The 20,515-nt window shown below is 45.7% G+C and overlaps 1 protein-coding gene across 1 annotated transcript in view; it reads left to right on the plus strand.

The window, feature by feature from the left end:
• The window catches only part of GLIS3 (GLIS family zinc finger 3), a 377,681-nt gene extending 374,501 nt beyond the window's left edge, over window positions 1–3,180 (plus strand). The window contains exons 9-10 of the mRNA XM_040988900.1: window positions 1,953–2,135; window positions 2,962–3,180. Coding sequence (XP_040844834.1) covers window positions 1,953–2,135; window positions 2,962–3,098 — 320 coding nt within the window. The 3' untranslated portion in view covers window positions 3,099–3,180. The remainder of the gene's footprint in view (window positions 1–1,952; window positions 2,136–2,961) is intronic.
• The last annotated feature ends 17,335 nt before the right edge of the window (window positions 3,181–20,515 follow it).

Here is a 20,515-nt window from a genome sequence, read left to right on the forward strand (position 1 = left end):
AATCATCATTAAGGTTAATGAGATCGATGCATTTGCTACTATTGCACCTATTTTGCAAGTTAGAAAACCGAGTGACCAAGAAACTGAGTGTAACCATCTAGTTAGGAAGTGGTTGGAGCTAACAGTTGAACTTAGGAAATCTGCCTTCACTTGCTTTTCGCCACTGTTAAATTTCAAAAAAACATAAAGGCAAAAAAGAAAAAAATGAAAGGTGTACAGAAATAACCATAGACTTGGTGTCTTGCCATCTCTATCTTACATATAGGCTTCTGGTTAGTTGAGCCTAGTCTTTACGTTCATTTTGTTTTTAATTTTCTCCCTTTAATTGTGTAACAGTGTCTCTGTATTCTTAAAAACTCCTAAGCATTGTCTTAATGGCTGTCTATTGTCTGTGTCATGTAAGTACCATGCTATCATTGAACTGTCTCCTATGATTGTCCATTTAACCCTTTTGTGGTCTAATGTGGTCTCTAGGCAGCATTTCATATGTTCCTCAGAATATACGCTTAGGAAACCTTCTTAAGAAGTGTAACCCCAACTCCAGGAATCAGGGTACTGTTAAGTGTGTAGCGACAGGTTGTCCAGTTGCTTTCCAAATGCCTTGTATTCTGTTTGCTACAAGTTACAACTCTTGCTGGAAGGAAACACTGGAAAGGCAGCAAATGCTGGTCCGTGTGCCGGAGTCACTGCTACCCATCTGGGAGACCTAGATGAAATTCCACACTCCTGGCTCTGGCCTGGCCCAGCCCTAGCTGTTGGGCACATATGTGGAGTGAATTCTCAAGTGGAAGAGCTCTGTGTCTTATAAACTTTGAAAAAAGATAAGTAAAAAAAACTTTAAAAAATGAATATTTTTATCCAGTGACTCAATCTTCCCAGTAGTCCTGGGACGTGGACAATAACATTTGCAATTTCCAGTTAAGGAAATAGATGCCACCAAATGATAAATCCATTGACTTAAAGGAGCTGAGTATGGGGAAGGTATCTTGGATAGGACAGCAACAAAAACTGTTGAGTGAGACAAAATAGAAGATGACAGGTGAAATTAGGTTATGAAATTCTTGGTCTTTCTTTTCAGAGACTATTCTTTTTCTGTGTCATGGAAATCTTCCTTCAGATTTCTTTAAATTATTTATCCACTTTGAGTCTTCCCATTTGTCACAGTGGTCAGCAATAATAATAGCTGAGCAAATTGTAGTACATCCATCTTGTGATAGCATGCACCTGTTCCATGCAGTGAATAAATGGGTTCACGTTTACCCATTACAAAGAAGAATGGATGGGTCTAAGAACATTGTGCAAGTTCTTAACAATTGTGAGGACAGACTCTAGACTGAAACAAGTTAGGGGGAAAAAAGAATTTCAAATTTGGTGGGAGGAAGAAACGTCCCCTTCAGGCACATACAGTTCAGAGTTAAGTGCAGAACCCAACTGCTCAAGTACTAGGGCATGAAATAAAAACAACTTTAGCCTGTAAGCTTTGGAAATCCTTCAAAAGTAGAAGAACCCTCAAAGGTTTGGAAGACTTGACAAGAGACTTGAAAAGCTAAAAGCGGGAGACCAGAGCTTTAGGCTTGTTGGTAAAGCCATGACCTGTACTGCTGGGAATCCCATATGGGCACTAAATTGTGTCCCATCTACTCCATTTCTGATTCAGCTCCCTGCCTGGGAGATCTGGATGAAACTCCTGGCTTCGGGTTTTAGGCACAGCCCCAGTCATTGTAGTCATTTGGGAAGTAAACCAGTGGATGGAAGCACTCTCTCTCTCTCTCTGTCTCTGTCTGTCTGTCTGTCTGTCTGTCTCTCTCTCTCTCTCACACACACACACATACTTTCAAAAAAATATTTTAAACCAAAAGCTAAAGATGGTCTTGATAAACCAGGCTGAATGCGGTTCTCACTGGATGGGACCTGTGTCATGCCATAGCTCAGTACCATGTTGTGCCTTGCAGGGTTTTATGGACAGCTGCAAACCTTATGTCCTCCACACTACCCTGACTCACAGAGAACCGGGCCGCCCGTCAGCTCCTGCAGTGCAGTGCCTTCCTTCGAGGACTGCCTGGTCCCCACGTCCATGGGCCAGGCTGGTTTCGATGTTTTCCACAGAGCCTTCTCAACTCATTCGGGCATTACAGGTGTGTTAGATGACGATGACTTGGGAACTCGGGCCAGCTGGCAGGAGGGACAGACGCAGATAGATTTCCTGTGGTTGGACCCAGCACCTGACCTCCCCAGATGCTCTTGAACCACCCCCAAAAACTCTCATCACCTTTTCTCAACCCACCTCTACCACCCTAGTTCAGGTGCTATTGCTCCTAGACCATGACCTTCCAGTAAGCTGCTTGCTGCAATCCTGCTTCCTGCAATCCATTCTGGCATGAGCGTGTGCTTGGGAAAACGAAGGATGGCGTCCATCCTTTTGCTGCTCAGATATCTCAAGTAGTTTCCATGCATTCATGGTCCCCTGCATGTGACATCTCATCCAACTCCACAGAGCTGCTCTTGCAGAGTTTTCTCCTCGCTTGGTCCTCACCTGAGCTTTCACAGAGCCCTCTGGCTCTGTCTGGCTCTTGGCTCTGGTTCCTCCTTCTGGAATGTTCTTGGCCTACTCCTCCTGTGACAGTCTCCTCCTTCTCTTTGTGACTCCATCTTTGACATGATCTCCTTCTGGAGGTCACACTGACCCCTCCGCAGAACACTTTTCCTCTTCTACTTCTGCTGAGCCTGTAGTTTACACTGAGTTTGATTTTTAGCCAGCTTCCCACAAGTAAGCCTCCCACCCCACTGGAAGTGCCTGAACACAGAAACCACCTGAAGGATAAGGCTACCCCTTAGTCCCCCAGGGAGTGAGGGGTGTGTATGTGTGTGGGGGGGTGTCCCTGCAGAATCACATCACTACCCAATGCACGGAGTGGGTGTGGCATGCCTGGAGTTAACAGACATTCTGTGTGTTCCTTGTAGTGTATGATTTGCCGTCGGCTTCTTCGAGTCTCTTCGGAGAGTCACTCCGCAGCGGGCCTGAAGACGCCACGTTCTTGCAGATTAGTACTGTGGACCGCTGCCCTAGCCAGCTGTCCTCCATCTACACTGAAGGCTAGAGGTGCTCCCGGCCTCTGCTGCTCCTCCAGAACCTTTTGGAGGCTTGCTGCCTTTTGTCTTCATCTTCTCACCGACTGCGTGGAAAAACAAAAAAAAGAAGGATGCCAGTGAAGCCAGCGGAAGCTGCAGAAACACGGGGCCGTGCCTTGGAAAGGCAGGACTGGATGGGCAGAGCTGGCTTCCAGGAGATGTTTCTGGTTGCTCTTCTCTCGTGGGGTTCCCTGGGCCCGGTGACCCACACAACTACCTTTGCAAAGGGAATTGAGAGTCTCACTCTACCAGATACCTGTTACTTCCTGGCTTGTCAGCCGTCTAAAGACCCCAAGGAAAATGATATGCATGTGGTTGTGTAGGTTAGGGTATGACACTTGCTGCCTGCTCCTGCTAGAGGAGGTCAACCCAGTGAGCAAAAGCCACTGAGCTTCCTTAATCTGCTCTGCCTCCCTGCTGGGCAACACCAGGCCAAGCACGATGAAGGAGGTGCATGCCTAAAGCTCAGTGTGGTCTCGACTCATGGAAATGCCCTGGGTTATTCTCTCAAATATCCCAATGCTAACGAGTTGTCTCTCATTCTTTCTCCAACAGTCCAAGAAGGTTTTATATTCCAGCAACCTTGCCTTGGGTTTGCATCTTCAAGACCAGATCTGTATTTAGGAGTCTGTTTTGAGGGATTGGAAATCCTTGATACTTTCATCTTCTCAGCTCCATTCATTTGGCTACAACTGTCACTCTGTCTGGCCCTACCCCTGGAGTGTTCACTTGGCACTGAGCAGAAGCTACATGAGGGAAGTGAGGTGGTACCCCCCCATACACTCGCAACAGTGTTGTTGTGCGAACCTCCATGGCCAGGTTGTTCAGTGATTCCACTCAGAAGACCTTGTAAGGAAAGGATTGTTGAACTGTTCCACTCATAATCTCCATGCTGGGGCTCCACCTGAGACGGGCCAGCAGGTGCAAGAACAGACACTTACCCTGAGTCCTTGTGCCTGGCTTGCCTCAGAACATCATGTCCTTCAAACAGCCTCTACTCACCTCATTCAGGAAACCCACTCCTCTGCCTCTTTTTTCTTTTGCGGTTATCTTACTTCCTTCTTGACTGTGGTTCAGACATGCATGCTACCTGCCATTTGTCTGACCAATCTGCCATTTGTCTGACCAATGCCTCTTGGGAAGGTAGGAGGGTATCATTGCAAAAGTTAGGCAAAGCAAGACTTGGTTACTGTCTGTCAAGCCCGAGTAGAATGTTAACTTCTGTGACACCTTTATAAAACTATGGAAGGCATTCCAGCTATAAAAACAAGCCAAAACACTATAAAGATTTGATAAGGTCTGTCATTCTGGGACCATCCCATTTCAGGGTTTCTTTTCTATCTTTTAAGAGCTGTTTGGGGAACGAAAGTGAAATAGCGCTCATTGCCAAACGGAGCTCATTGCTGTCTTCCATCACACACTCAGACAGCTTGATGTCAGACCTGGGATCCTCTCACTGCATCCTGATCGGCCTTTCCAGGCTAGCTGCACACTCTGCTGTATCCTCCTTGGTTCCAGATTTCATTCAGTAAATAGAATGAGATGATGAATAAAGAATCGAGTGTGGGTTTCGACGGTCCCACATGCCTGACCAATCTAGAGCTGGTAGGCCGTCTTTTAAAACAAACTAAACAAACCAAAACAATAACAAAAACCTGTCATGCAAGCCTGAAAAAAAGAGAGAGAGAGAGAGATCTGCTTAGTTTTTCAAAAAGAAGCACAATGAAGCTTCCTGGACAAGGAGCATTCAGACCACGCATAAAATGCCACGCTCCTTGCAGAATTCGTAGATTGCCTGGCCTACACAAGGCCATGTGTGGGCCAGCACTCTCTTGAGTAAGTAGCATTCCTCCAGTGTCCTCAGCCACCACTCCAGGGGATAAAAACCACCACCATAGGTTCTTTAGAGAGACCATTGATGCCTGGAAGTGGCTGTGTATCCCTTACAATAGAAAGGAAGGAGGAGGACGAAGCAGGAAATGAAACCCTGGAAAACATGCATCTCCTCTCATCTTTAGGGAGAGAGGAGATGGCGTCTGTCCTGTGTAATTTCAGTTTTGCTCCTATTTTCCCTGGCCTGGGCAGGAGGGACCAAGGATGGGCCAAGCAGTCGCAGTAGCCCCTGTAAAGCCTTCTGCCTCATCAGTATCCAGCCCCGGCCCCTCCAGGAGAATCCAGATGTTGCCCCGTGCACCTGCTCATATTGGTCCTCTGTGTTTTCCCTGAGGTCTCCACATTTGATATTAGGGACTCAAGGCAGGACACAGGCAGGTCCCCTCCGGACGACACCTTCTACCTACATTCCCACACTCCTTGTGGCCTTAAATGTTGTGCCTTTTCTGGCTTTTGCACAGTGAAAGATTTGTATATGCTCCTATTATTATTTTTGAAACAGTAAAGATAGAAACTTCAAAAAAAAAAAAAAAGCTCTTTCCCTTCCATTTCCTGGCCTTTTTTCATCTTGATATGTGTAACCATTCTCATGAACCTCTGAATACAGATTGTCATTGCCCTTGGTTCCGCAACACCAGTGACAAATGCAAACCAAGCAGAACGCTGATGCTTGTGAAAACACACAGCCCAAAGCCAGTTACCCTCTTACAGTGAAAAATAAATGAATAAATCAATGCGTCCAGAGACGCAGCATTGTCTCAGTTCCCTAAAAGGGCTGCCTCAAACCACCCGTTGTCGTTTATCCTCTGATCAGCTGTTAAATATTATTTATTTAGTGATCTTGTGGGGGCTATCTCCCTTTTTTTTTTTTTTTAAAGATTTATTTTTATTATTTTTTATTGGAAAGGCGGATATACAGAGAGGAGAGACAGAGAGGAAGATCTTCCATCCGATGATTCACTCCCCAAGTGAGCCGCAACGGGCCGATACTATGCCGATCCGAAGCCAGGAGCCTCTTCCGGGTCTCCCACGCGGGTGCAGGGTCCCAAAGCTTTGGGCTGTCCTCAACTGCTTTCCCAGGCCACAGGCAGGGAGCTGGAAGGGAAGCGGGGCTGCCGGGATTAGAACCGGCGCCCATATGGGATCCCGGGCGTGCAAGGCGAGGACCTTAACCACTTGCGCCACCGCGCCGGGCCCATATCTCCCTTTTTTTTACGTGTACCTCCCCACAAATTACAGAAGTGACTCTAGAACGGAAAAGGAGGGCTTTGTGGTACATCATGGCCTGGCTTCCACTGATAACAGAATATTGGTTCTGGTTGGTGGTTTTCAAAGTCCCAGCTGTCCCCACGGAAGACAGTTTTGTGTGAGAACAGCTCTTCCCTCCCTTAGCCGAGAACCTCGGCTTTCCAATGGCCGTGGGATATCGGGATCGCTGACTGTAAATGTTCAATTTAATTCCTTGATATTTTATTTGACTGCTTTTGTCCGTATCGTTTTAGAGCAGCATCTTTTTCAATGGCACTTTTTGTTAGCGATATGGAATTTCTGTGGTTATATTATTTTTTTTTCTTTTTGCCACGGATAGAGGGGGAAAAAACACTCGTTGGAGAAATGTTGAGTGTAAAGAAGAAGAGATTTATTTTGTACAGACAGCAAAGCATCCTGTGTAATGTTGCTGACATAGAGCACTTTGGGGGAAAAAGTGGAAATGTGTTTCCCATAATTCACAGAGACTCTTGTTCATAGTTCTATATGCTCACGTAAAGAAATGAACTGCATATGTCATCCTGGATATGGGGCCGGCTTTACTCCAGAGGCACATCTGGTACTTATTGTCATAAATCTTTTAAAGAATTAGGTACACTTTTTTTCTATTAATATGTATAGTTTTGTGATTTGTCACAGTTATGTTTCATATAATCATAAGTTATTTTGTCCTGTTTCATGAAGTCCTTTTTTATGTCAAAAGTAAAATGAAGGTATTGTGCGCTTTGTATAGGAAAAAAAAAACTGGAAATACAGGAGGCACCTCTGGCCCAAGATCCTCCTCCTGCATGTGGCTTAAAAAAAAAAAATAGCCAGGCCCCATTGTTTGTTTGTTTGTTTTATGCTTTGGTTTTGTTTTGCCATCAGCCTCCTGTGTAGTGGGAATGGTAATTATAATTAAAAGCAGGCTGGGGGGTTGGGGATGGAGGGGCAGTGTCCGAGGCCAGCTTTAAAATGCCGCATTGCATTGCTCTGGGCCAGAGCTGCAGCCTGGATTTAATTATAGATATGAGGACGAAATGGCAGCAAAAATGAATGTCCCCTGAATCCTTTACATGTTGGGAGTGTCCATAAATAAAACATGAAGTTTTATTTCATCAGATTTAATTAAAGCTTTTATACATGTTTTATTGGTTATTCTATTAATCTACTTCACAAACCGGAGAACTGTGTGCTCGGCTTTGGGGTTTACATGTGCTTTTGCAATGTTAGTGCTACGTCATGCTTCAGAAATGCCTCTCGTGCTTGGTACCCCAGGTGCGGGGGCTCCAGCCTGGTGGGGGTGCGGGCCTCTGCAGCCCTGTTTTGCTCTAAAACTTTGCAGAAAGAGAAACAGCTGCAGCTTCCTGAAGATTGAGTCCTTGCCCTTGGCCAGCCTGACAAGGAGAACAAGGGAAGGATGTTGGGACTTCTGTCCCGGGTCTCTCTCGTTTGTCCTGTCCTCTCTGCCGGCTCTTAAGGGTCATCCGACCCCTTGGTTGTCACAAGCTGTTCGCCAGGATTCCCATCCCTGGGCGAGAGGGTGGGCAGGCTTATCCTCGCACCCGACTCCACTGTAAGCCAAGAGCATGCATGTGAGAGATGCTACAGTCAAGGGTGATTCTTCAGAGTCAAAACTTCCTGTATACACTTGGACAACGATTTAAGATGTGAAGTGGAGACAAGTCCCCAAGCACAAGAGACCAGGCACTTACTCGGGTGGCTCAAGGTCAGAGCAGGCATGCCATTTGGCTCAAGGTTGTGGAGATGGAAACAAGGCTGAGTAGCAAAACACACAGCTCTTCAAATGACTAAAAGGGGGCTGCTCATGGGGATGTGGTATGGTTCCAGCTCATGGGAGGGCAGCTGAGCAGGAAAGAGTGACGCTGAAGGGATGCAGAAGTGTGGCCCAACACTTGAGTTGCATTTGACACCCTCCTCTCCAAGGGTCTCCAGGGGCTTCCTGCAATGAGTCGGAGAGGACCATAGCTTACACTCCTACATCCCAAGCCAGCTGTGTTTCGGGATTTTTCCCTCTGCTTTTGCAGCTCAAAATCAGATTCAGACAACACACGACACACACAAAGGGAGGGGGGATTCTCTTCCGATAAGGCTTTATTCACGGACCCACAATTGAATCTAGTCTCACTTTTGGATATCATAAAATATTCTTTGGATTATTATGTAGCTCCTTCAAAAAAGATTTTTAAACAAGTATTTAACCCACAGGCTTTACAGGAAACACAAAGGCAACAGGCAAGGATTGGCCCATGGGCCACAGTTTGTTGACCCTAAATGGAAAAGGTATTCCCTGGACCTTCCCATAAATATCTGCGCAGAGAGATACACAACAACGAGGATACCCCCTCCTTGGGCTGCTGCTCTGTGTTTCCTAAAGGAAAAACATGAGTTCTATTGATTCAGCTTTTCTTTGTGTAGGTCCAGGGTTCTGCTCCCCGGGATACAACTGAATGCTTTGAGCCTGGAGTGCCATTAGACTTTATCTCTGGATTTAAAGTTTTTAATAAAAAAGGAACTGGGCAGAGAGGAATCTGTGAGAATTGGAAAATGAGCACCCATTCTTTCCAAGCTAACCAAATATTTGTTGGATCTTGGCAGCCATCACCAACCTTTGCCTCCGAAATGCTGAGAGATTAAAAGAACTGGGAGCCTTCATTTTCACAGGCTCCAGCTCTTAGGAGAAGCTGGAACAGCCTCTTAAAACCGTCAGGGTTTGCAGGGACAGGAGTCCGGATTTTCTGTTCAAAGACAGCCCTGAGAATGAGGGGCACTTGGCATTGCCTATGGTTTGTTCCCTCCACCCAGCGGGCCTGCAGCTGTGCCTTTTCCTGGCACCCCGTTTCCTATATTGCCTTATTCGCTACTAATTCCACATTCAGGGGGTTCTGAGCCTTACAGGAGAGAAAGAGACCGAATTCACATGGGCATAAGTACGTGCCTTTCTTTGGATCTCTAGCCTGTGATAAAATTGGTAGTTTCCAAAATACGCTTATTCATGAGTCTTGAGTCATTTGCTAAATATTAGCTTGGATTAAATCCTCTTCAGCAGGTCTCTAGGATGCTTTCCCAGGCTTGAGCCTGTGTATTGTGCATTGTTCTGATCCTAAAGCTGCAGGGACCCATGGTTGTTTTGGGTGAAATCACCCGAATTTTGTAAAGAGAAGTTTAACCGTGAGAAAGCTTAGAGAGCAACCAGTCCAAGCTCATCATTTTCAAGAAGACACAAAGTCATTTCATTCATTCCTTTCATTCATTTGTTCGCTCGCTGCATATTTATGGTGTGTACGAGATGTAAAAACACAAGTGGCTTTTTATCCTCGCAGAGTTAAGCAGGATTCCAAGAATCAGCTGCCTGAGAATCTTGCCTGGGGCTGGCTACACAAATGCTCATTCTAGAAGGATGCACATTTCAGAGCCCCAGGCTTGGAGTCGTGCATGAGATGGGGGCATCTGTGCTTGCAGTGAATTTCCCAGGTGGGTGCTTAAGCTAACCGCTGCCAGCCATCGCTGACTCCATGGAGCAGCCAGTCCATTTAAACTGGGGCAGCTCGGTGCGGTCGGCTCTCAGCAATAGAGTGGCTCTCAGTTCCCACCTGGAGAGATGGGAGAGGAGGGTTGATGGTTCTGAACTGCTTCAGGAGGATAAAAACAGGAAGCAGACAGCATACCAGACAGCAGAGCCTGTTGTGGGGTGAGAGAAGGGAGGACATCCCCCACGGAACGGTGGAGAGCTGGAGGTGTGACATTTCAAGGGATTGTTACCAGTCACTGTGCAAAAAAAGGAATTCCACTATCACTTTGCGTCAGGGAACAGTTGGTCAAAGTCATAAGTCTTTCCTTCAGGAAACCGCAGGGCCTTTAGCACAGGATCCCAAGTTTTCTATGAGATGCATCCAAGACTTCCATGAGGCAAGGGATGCCATGTGAGCACAGGGAAAGCTTTAGCAAAAAGGAATTTGCTAATGAAGTGAAAGCAAGGGATTCAACATGTAGGCCCAGCGCAAGGGCTCAACTGGCTAATTTCCACCTTCAAGCACTGGCATTCCATATGGGCACTAATTCATGTCCTAGCTGCTCCACTTCCCATCTGTCTACCTGCTTGTGGCCCAGGAGAGCAGCAGAGGATGGCCCAAAGCCTAGGCACGCTGCACCTGCGTGGGAGAGCTGGAAGAAGCTCCCAGCCGCTGGCCTCAGATCAGGAGCAGGCCACTGCGGCCTTTTGGGGAGCGAACCAGCAGTTGGAAGATTCTTCTGCCATTCCTTCTCTCTGCAAATCTGCCTTTTCTATAACAAGAAGAATAACCTTTAAAATTTTCAACATGTAATTAAAATGTAACTGAGGAATTTTTACTCTTCTTTCCAAAGCATTGAAAAACAGGAACTCAATCAGGTACCAAGGAGGGAACAAGGCGAAGGAGAAAGGGTTTTAGGTGGAGCTGTTGCTATTATGCTTACAAACTTCTCGTTGTGTGGGGACACAGCATGGCTGGAGAAGAACTGGAGTGGAAGCCTTTGACCCATAGGTCCCGGTACATGGGATGCTCTTGTTCGCTTCTAAATGAGTGCCTTGCTCCCTCCTTATTACCTGAAACCCAGAACTCTCTGTTGTAGTTGTCCAATGCTGCTTCCATGGCCACCTGAAAGCCTGGAGCTGTTCATACCATTTTGAATGAAACAAGACATAGAGATTGTGGCCTCTCTGGGGGGGGGGGGGGGCGGGAAATGAAGTCTCTTCTTCGTTGAAGATGGACCCCAAAAAAGAGAAGGGGGCTGATCACAAGCTAAAGGATACAAATGGGCTATTCAGGGGCTGCCATGCTGTGGCTGAAGAATTCAAGCACGTTTTGGTCATTCTGCCCTGCCTTGTTATTTTGGGAGTACAGAAGTATTTGTTCAGGTAAACTTGCTTTGGAAATATTAGGTATTTAGACTTAGGAATCTGTAAACCTTCATTTGCAATTTTGCCCCAGATCCTTGTAAATATTATTAGCAGCAAGTCTGGGAGAATTCTGAGTGTCTTAGCATCAATAACCCCCCCAAAAGCGAGAGAGAAGATGGGCGATGCAGATTCCCAAGCCCATGAGAGGTTGTTCAGGAGTCCTGAGAGCATGAGCTTGTAGCCAGTACCATGACAGTTGCCAGACAGCCAAAGGTGCACAGTGCAAACATTTGTTGTGGTCTAATGCTTTTTTGAAGCAAAATAATGCATTGTTGTTTCTAATCCAAGTGCTTCCTGACTTGGCCGGGATGTGCAGTCAGCAGTGAACATCTGCGGACCATGTCCCCCCAACACGGTACCCAAAACATCTGTAGAGCTCAGTCCTTTGTGTTGCCTGTGGATATAGTGTGAGCCACGATCCTGAAGGATTGCTTTCTCGAATGCCCTTTGTCCCTGCACTGCAAATCTGTATGACACATTAAGCTAGCAGTCTCTGGGGGAAAGTGCACGGCACATCTGTGTTGCCCAGCCACACATCCGGGCTTTCTCTCATCCATTCCAAACCGTTGTCTCTCTTCTCCCTGATTCTGTCCCGTGCTCACTTCTACTTAGACTTACAAAAGACCAGTTTCTTATTTCCTGAAATGGCCTATGTCTGAAGCCAAGAACGCCCGGTCCAAAAGGCCCATTTGGGTTTAGTCTCCTAGTGGCTACCTGAGAAATACAGAACTCGGTTGCTAAAGGCTGCCTAGCCCAGACCCCGCCTTGGATACTTCAGGATAATTGAGATGCTAAGACAATAGCTTATCCAGGGTAATGGCCCATGAAGGAGGTGAGCAGGAGGAGTAGCCTGGGGGTCTGGATTTTCCTTTGTGTTGATTTTCTCTGCCCCTTTCCCTTTCTAAGCCCTTAACCTTTATCAGAACTTGGCTGCAGGCATTTGTTTTTGAACACTGTTGCTCACAGCCCACAATGACCATGGGAGAGCCCAAGCTCCTGGTAGTGGGTCACAGGCTTTGATGCACTGGCCCAAGAACAGTGCTGTGAGCCCTACATTCTGAGCCATGCCCCGGGGCAGACTAGTGAGGTGCAAAGATCACTGGGGCTGCTAAGCCCTTATCCAGGCCCTAGCTGGCTGAGTAGCACCAAGTAACTTGGGGCTAGGGTTTGAATTCCACAGAATGGCCTTAGAATCCATTCTGTCTCCACCAAATTACTTGGCCACTCTGCTTCCTGACAATCACATGTGAGTATCTGCAGAACTCCAGGATGATGGACCCTGGTGCTTCCTGTCCTCCAAGATGGATCATTTATGTCCTCTGAGTTATTCGGCTCCTCAGCCCCAGCTGTGCTCACTGAAACATTCGCTATAAAACTATTGTCCTGGGACCAGGGCAGTGGTGTAGTGGGCTCATCCTTTGCCTGCAGTGTCTGCATCCTACTTAGACACCAGTTAGAGTGCTAACTGTTCCACTTCCCATCCAGCTGCCTGCTAATGTGGCTGGGAAAGCAACAGAGGATGGCCACGGTCCTTGGGACCCTGCATCCATGTCAGAGACCTGGAGCGATCTTTTGGCTTCAGATTGGCTCAGCTCCAGTCTTTTGGGGGCTGTTTTGGGAGTAAACAAATATTAAAAACAACAACAACACTACTTTTCTTCACCTTTCTAAGTCATATGGACTTTGCAGCTAGATCCATCCCACTTAAAAACCAGTGCAATTAAGGTCTTACCCAGAACGTGGGTCCAGCCAGGAAGTGACCTATGTGTGACCAGTTTCATCCCCCTTCTGTGTTGCTTGACAGAAGTTACAGGGAGAGCCACCCCAAAGCAACAAAACAATTCCAACCATGACTCCAAAGGAAAGCAAATCCAAGGTTGCCTTTCTTTGCCTATTTGTTCTATTCTGTTTTTCTAGACCTGCCTCCTCTGCTTCCCTGATTCACAGACCTGGCAGAGGCTGCCTAGCTGCTACTCCAAGGCTTATGCCGTAAGACAAAAGAGAATACATCAGCTAGTCTCTTTCTGCATAGATAAATAGATGGATACAGACACAGTTCAAGCATCTATGGCCAACTCATTTGGATTTCAAATATATAAAGAACAGATGCAGAGTCACCCAACTTTGTAGTTACTCATCCCTGGTTGGGTTAGTCACTCCTGGCTATTGGTATATAAATCAGCAAAGATCCTTTCAGCGAGCGGAAGGAGCTGCAGGAGGGAGTCTAAGGTGAGCCTGGAGTATGAGCCAATGGGCGTGCACTAAACCTGTACAATGGGCTGTACTGTGACATGGTTGTTCGTTTTAGCTCCCCTACCACCAAGGGTTGTGTGTTAAAGGTTTACGGAGTGATGTTACGGAGAGAAGTGGGAAACTGAATCCACACATGGTATCTGGAAAGTAGGCCACTGGGAACGTGTCCTTGGAGGGTAGTTCACGTGAGAGGATTGGTTCTAAAATCAGAATTGAGCCTGTGTCTCTCCCTAGCCCCTGGTTCACTGTTAATCCTTGCTCCACACACCCATTGTCGACAACTCTCCAATCTCAGCAGGTCGCCAGACCAACAGAGCTTACCCAGACTTGGACTATGAACCTCCAAAAAATATGATTCAAAACAAACCTCCTTCCTTCATAAGTAGCTTGTCTGAGGATTTTTTCCCCTTAAAACAAAATCAACAACAGGAAGAAAAAAGAAATTAAACATTAAGATTTTAAAGGATCTAAATAAATAAATGAATCTGAATTTAAGAATTCTAACAAATACTTGACTGTGTATGTTAGAGATGGAGAGCTTACCTTGATAACTGCATGAAAAAAACACACAGAATAGGAAGGCTTTGAAGAAAAAAGAGGCCACAAAAAAAAAAAAAAGTAGAAGAAAAGAAGATGATGAGAGGGTGAAAAAAAAAAAGGAAGGAAGGAAGAGGAGATAGTTGGAATAGTGGAACACTCCCAAATTCAAAGAATGATTACAACACAGTGTTATATTGATGCAGTCAGAGCAACCAGAAGAACTGAAAGAGAAGTTATGAAACAGATCCAGATGTGAACAGAAACAATTCCTGACAGATCAATGGAGAAAAGTTTCTAACGAAGGGGAATAAAGTTTAATAAGTGATTATGAGATTATTGATTATGCACCTGGGAAAACACTAAACTTTGATGACTGTCTCACACCATGTATTTAAAAGAAATAAATTCCAGCGGAACTTAAGCATGAGCCCCCCAACCTGTGGGAACTGATGCTGCTCAAAATATCGTCAGTTTTTCCTCCTCTGCAATGGGTGCCTTAGGCTGGGCAAGGGGCTTCATGACTCAGAACTTGGGTGGCTCAGCTTTATTCTTATACAGGTCCCATTTTTCCTGCCCATCTCTTCCTCTGGGAATGGAAGCATGTACCCTGTGTTTGTGCCACACTGCATCTTGGGAAGTGTAGCATGGAATTGTAGGGCTCACAGCCTGAGGTTGCTTGAATTTCAGAGGCACTCTGCTTGAATTTTAGACTTTTGAGTGAGCATTGGATTGAGGGCAGACTTCTGGAACTACTGTGCTTGAAATGAACATATATTGTACGGGCAAGGGGCATCACTTTTGGAGAAGCAGGGGCAGAAGACTGAAGAGTCATTATGTTTAGATTCCCCAACTGAAATCAGTGTGAAATCTTCAAGGTCATAAGGAAACAGTACCAGGAAGGTGAAGACCTGACCCAATGATGCTGTAAGCCTAATGGCAGGTCCTTCGGTCACTAGGTGTACACCCTTGGAAAACACGTCCTTGCAAGTGAGTTTCTTATGTAAGCCTGAGCAGGGTCTGAGCCCGTCTGTCTTTATTCCTGGTTCCACATGTAAACTTCCTCCACATATGCTCTACCATCTTGGTCATCCTCTGTCCTCACCAGATGGCCAAAAATCACAGAGCCACCCTCATCTTGGACAATGAGCCACAACAAATCTTTTCCCTTTGTGAATAGTTTGTCTTAGTTATTGAGTTGCAGTAACAGAGATCGTCGGCTGGGAGAGAGAGTGATATTTAAGTCTTCACTTTATCCTAGGAAACAGGTGATGACCTTGACTAGGGAGCCAAAAGAGGTGTGTGTGTGTGTGTTTGTATCTTTGTGGTTATGTAAGTTGTTGGTACTGTAATATGCACTTTTGAATTCTGCATGTATTTAAAAATACAAATTTTAAAAATTCAGTGTTTGAAGATCTTTATGTAAGTTTCAAGTTCCCGCAAATAGCTGTACAAATTCTGACTCTGCTCCTGAGGTACTGTGGCAATCTAACTCTCCAGTCTAGCTCTGTGTTCTTTTGGTGGTTGCAAACTCTTGCTGAGTTCAGTATTTTCTCTAAGTGACAACATGATGGCTGGCATTGCCCAGAGTGCAGTCAACTTCAGCAGCTTCAGGAGTCTTGCAATTGAAGCATTGCATTCCAAGTTTAACAAACATCCAATGAGTGTTGGTAAACCAAGCATTTCTCACAGCTCACAGTCTTTCATCTCTCAATAGTTCCTGAGTATACAGTTCCCCTCCTTCAAAACATAAATGCAATGGCCTTAAGAAGAAACACTAGAGAAATTTAAGAAAAAGAGTGAACACAATTTGCTGCTGATGGTGTAAGCTGTTTGTGTTTTGTTTCTATTCCTTTCCACATGAACTGTCTATAGACCATCAGTTTCTTTGATCTTAAGAAAGGTGTTAGGCTACTCCTGTTTTATGTCCTGCTTGCTGCTGTCCTCAGTGGTAGTCGGGCAGTTCCATCCCACGAGTACAGCAAAACTTAACAGAAAAAAAAAAGATATGATCATAAAAGAGGACTAACTAGGCTAGCGCAATGGCATAGTTGGCTAATCCTCCACCTACAAATGCTGCCATCCCATATGGGTACGGCTTTGTGTCCTGGCTGCTCCGGTTCTGATCCAGCTCCCAGCTTATGGCCTGGGAAAACAGTGAAGGATGACCCAAAATCTTGGGATTCTGCATCCACATGAGAGATTGGAAGTAGTTCCTGGTTCCTGGCTTTGGAATGGCTCAGGTCTGGCCATGGCTATCATTTGGTAAAGGGATCTCTGTCTCGCCTACATTCTGGACATCTGACTTCCAAATAAAAATAAAGAAATCTTTTTCTTTTTCTTTTCTTTTTTTTTTTGAAGGGCTAATTGGAATGCTCTTTTACAACTTGTGTATAGTAATTTTAAACGTTGTTTCTCCAGACAAATCGTGGACCTCTTTGACAAATGTCTCCTTTCCTGCTCACTGCCTTAATAATTACTATTTAGAATTTGGTAAGAAGTAGTATGTATGAGTGTGTGTGTGGGGGGGAAGAGAGACAGAGAGAGAGAGAGAGAGAGAGAGAGAGAGAGAGAGAGAGAGAGAGAGAGTTTGTTGGAAAAGACGAGTTTAACAGAGAAAACATTTTTTATCTATTTCTCAAAATGTGTCCAAGGCAGGAGGGCAATGGGGAGGAAATGCAAATACAGACCATCTGGGCCATCTCTCAAAGCTGTAAGGCCTTACACAGGTGAGTGTGTGCACTGCAAAAGTTTCAATCAGACACCTTCTATGTACTTGCAACCTGGGTCTAAGAGTTGGGATTCCTGGGCCCGGCACTGTAGCCTAGTGGCTGAAGTCCTCACATTGAACACGCTGGGATTCCATATGGGTGCTGGTTTTAATCCCGGAGACCCTGTTTCCTTTCCAGCTCCCTGCTTGTGGCCTGGGAAAGCAGTCAAGGATGGCCCAAAGCCTTGGGACCCTGCACCTGTGTGGGAGACCCGAAGAGCTTCTGGCTCCTGGCTTCGGATTGGCTCGGCTCCAGCCATTGCGGCTGCCTGGGGAGTGAAACAAGAGATGGAAGATTTTCCTCTTTGTTTCTCCTCCTCTCTGTATATCTGACTTTATAATAAAAAATAAAACTAATGTTTTTATTTAAAAAGAAGAAGAAGAAGAATTGGGAATCCTGCAGGGATGTTGTGAAGTTTGAATGGGATAATACAATCACTGCCAAACTTTCACGTCCACCTGAATTTATGAGGGTTCCATAAAAGCTCACACCCTGAAACAGTACAAGGAGAGGCCCAGAATAAAGGGGGAAGAATTGCTTCTGGGTAAGACTACAGCATAGAAAGATCTAGAATACAAAATTGTGAGACAATACCTGTGCGAGGGACTTGAGACAGTTCAACATGGCTGGTGTTGGTGTGTGTGTGTGTGTGTGTGTGTGTGTGTGTGTGTGTGTGTGTGTGTGTGTGTGTGTGTGTGAGGGAGACATCCATGGGTATTGGGAGAGAAATATAAGCAGGAGACAGTTCTTCACATGCTGTAGGTCCTATTAGAAGGTGCAGATTTACTCCCCAAGTGACCACAACGGCCGGTCCAAAGCCGGAAGCCTTGGCGAGTGAGTCATCGGACCGAAGGTATTTCTCTCCCTCCTCCTGTTTATATAGATCTGACTTTGCAATAAAAGTAAATAAATCTTAAAAGAAGAAGAAGAAGAAGGTGGTACAGATGGCAGAACGTGTTGTGAGGGTTTGCATGAGACAGTTTTGAGTCTGTCAGTAGGGGGATGGAGGTTGGTTTACAGACAGAATGCTGGTAGCAAACAAGTGACAGATTAGAACAGACTGAGATCAGAAGCAAGGGTTTGATGATCAAGATCCTGGCTGGGCCTTGGAGAGTTGGCCACAACCAAGGTGGGACACACCAAAGTACATTCATCGTGGTGCTTTCCTAGGACTGAATCTCCAGGGATGTTCAATCGCTTTCCTAGAATTTCAGAAATTCATCGGATAATTTGGAAAAGCAGCCAAAATGGGCCTCTTCTTCAAAGACATGAGAAAGTCTTTACTGCGAAAAAGCCTATGAATGTATTTAACAAGCTGGGGGTGGCCATTTTGGCAAAATGCGTTTCCCATCAGCCTACTTGATCTCACTTCCTGCCTTCCATGCAATGCATGGGTATCTGAAGCCTGGGACGCCCCACTGGGTCCTGCACGTCAGCGTATCTGACGTGCAATTTACAATTTGCAGAGGAGGTGTTAATTAGCTGGCACAGGCACCTGAACACGGAGTACTGGGTTGGCTCAGGGGGTGGGGAGGTCTCTGGCATTTGCTTCTCCACAGGGGCACGGAAAAAAAAAAGAAGAAAGGAAACTCAGAATACTGTCCAAAATGGCAACTTTCGAGTCAAGGCGAGAGGTGCGATTCTAAAAAGAGAGTCTATTTCTGGATTCTTGCAGCTAATATCACGCGAATATCGAGTACTCAGAGGAATTTCAAGTTGTATCTTTACACACTATTCCCTGGATGACAAAGATCGTTTAGGAAAGCACAGCAAGGTTTGTTGTTGTTGTTGTTGTTGTGTTTTTCTATGCCTTACAGGAAAAAGGGGAGTGGTCTAGAACTGGGAAAAGTGGGAGGGTGGAATAGCTGATGCAGTCCTGCCAACGGACTACAAGTCCCAGAAGCCCCCTGCCTGGCCCAGAATCGATCTATGGGCCTGGCCTAGGAGCACTTGCTTTGAGCCCAACTTTCATTTAATGAGGGTTTTCTTAATTTGGATTCAACTTATACAAAGATGGAAGCCATAGGATTGTCATTGTAGAAGTGGCACAACTGAGTTACCGAGTAGGACAGTAACTTCTCTGATGACATCAATGGACAGTAACTTCTCTGATGACATCAATGGACAGTAACTTCTCTGATGACATCAATGGTGACGTCATAGTTTGAATCTTCAGCTTCTGCCTGTTGCTCCTCCTGGCATACTCTATTGTTTTCTAAATGTCTTCAGGGCACACGATGGGCTAATCTTGCCCTCAGATTTGATCTAGCACAGAGACTCTTAATAGCAATCGTGAGATGTATCGTATTATTGCGGGAAGAATGGCAAGCCCAAGTAAGAATAATTTTTAAAAAAGCACCACCAGCGGTCCAGCACTGTAGCCTAGCAACTAAAGTCATTACCTTGCATACACTGGGATCCCGTATGGGTGTCGATTTTAATCCTGGTGGCCATGCTTCCCATCCAGCTTCCTACTTGTGGCCTGAGAAAGCAGTCGAAGACAGCCCAAAGCCTTGGGACTCTGCGCCTGCATGGGAGACCCAAAAGAGGCACTGGGCTCCTGTCTTGGGATTGGCTCAGCTCTGGCCATTGCGGTTACTTGGGGAGTGAATCAAGGCATGGGAGATCTTCCTTTCTTTCCTCCTGTCTATCTAACTTTCTAATAAACATTTTTTTAACAATAACTTTTTAAAAAGTACCACCAGGACAAAAACAAAAAAGACCTGGACAAACAAAGCATGGATCATCTAGCCATTGATATCTCTTGCCACCACCAAGAATAAATCAATCAAAAACAATTGATAAAGTATAAACTTGCAGTTTATAAAGATTGGCCGTACAAATGGGGCAGGTGATGTGTTAGAAATTCAGAGGTGCTCAGACAACGTAGATAAAGAATCTATGGAGACAGTTTTCTATGTTGAAAAGTGCCACTGAACCTTCATAAAATGTAGCTTGCACTGAAGTTATGCATAAAGGAGAAACTGGAGGCCTCATCATATTCGGCAAGATCTACAGAGGACCTGCACAAAGGCGAGGAGAGGCTGCTGATCCATCCCTGGGATGGCTACCCCTGGCTCTCAGGAACAGAGAAAAGAACGTAGAGGGCAATTCAGGAAGAAAGACAAACGAAGGCAGAGGCTCGCTGAATCGGAGGGCTCCGCTCTCTGCCCTGCCTTCAGCAAATCGCAATTAGCCTATGAGAAGATGAAGAAATAACAACGTGTTTTGAGGACACATACTCCGGGGAGAGAGGAACTCTTAGGGTCTATAATCAGGGACAATTAGCAAGCGCTTACAGCAGAGCGGGGTACAAGAGAACATTGGCCTGATTGGGTGGGATAGATCCCCTAGAGAATTGTGGGAGGTGACATGCTTCAGGTTCTTCTGAACTGAACCCGCCTTGGGCTGTACGCTTAAAAGCATGAGGATAGAGATTGGAAAATTAGAGGGGGATTTTCTTACTCCGGTTTACCAAATATTTTCTCTGGGAATTGTTTTAAACGCTTGGTTCCCAGGCCAGTCACACACACACACACACACACACGGTCGATTTTTTTTTTTTTCAATGATGTTTACTAATGAGGAAATAAAGCGAAACAAAGGGTGAGGAAATCCATGTGTTTCCTCTCCATCCTCGACCCCTACACAAGCAGCAAGAATTTGGGCAGATGCAGACCAGGCTACCTGAGCTAAAAATAAAGCCTTCTGGAACCACCCAGAG

Source organism: Ochotona curzoniae, unplaced genomic scaffold (genome assembly GCF_017591425.1).
Source record: "Ochotona curzoniae isolate NIBS_2020 unplaced genomic scaffold, NIBS_Ocur_1.0 contig_50, whole genome shotgun sequence".
Classification (NCBI taxonomy): Eukaryota; Metazoa; Chordata; class Mammalia; order Lagomorpha; family Ochotonidae; genus Ochotona; species Ochotona curzoniae.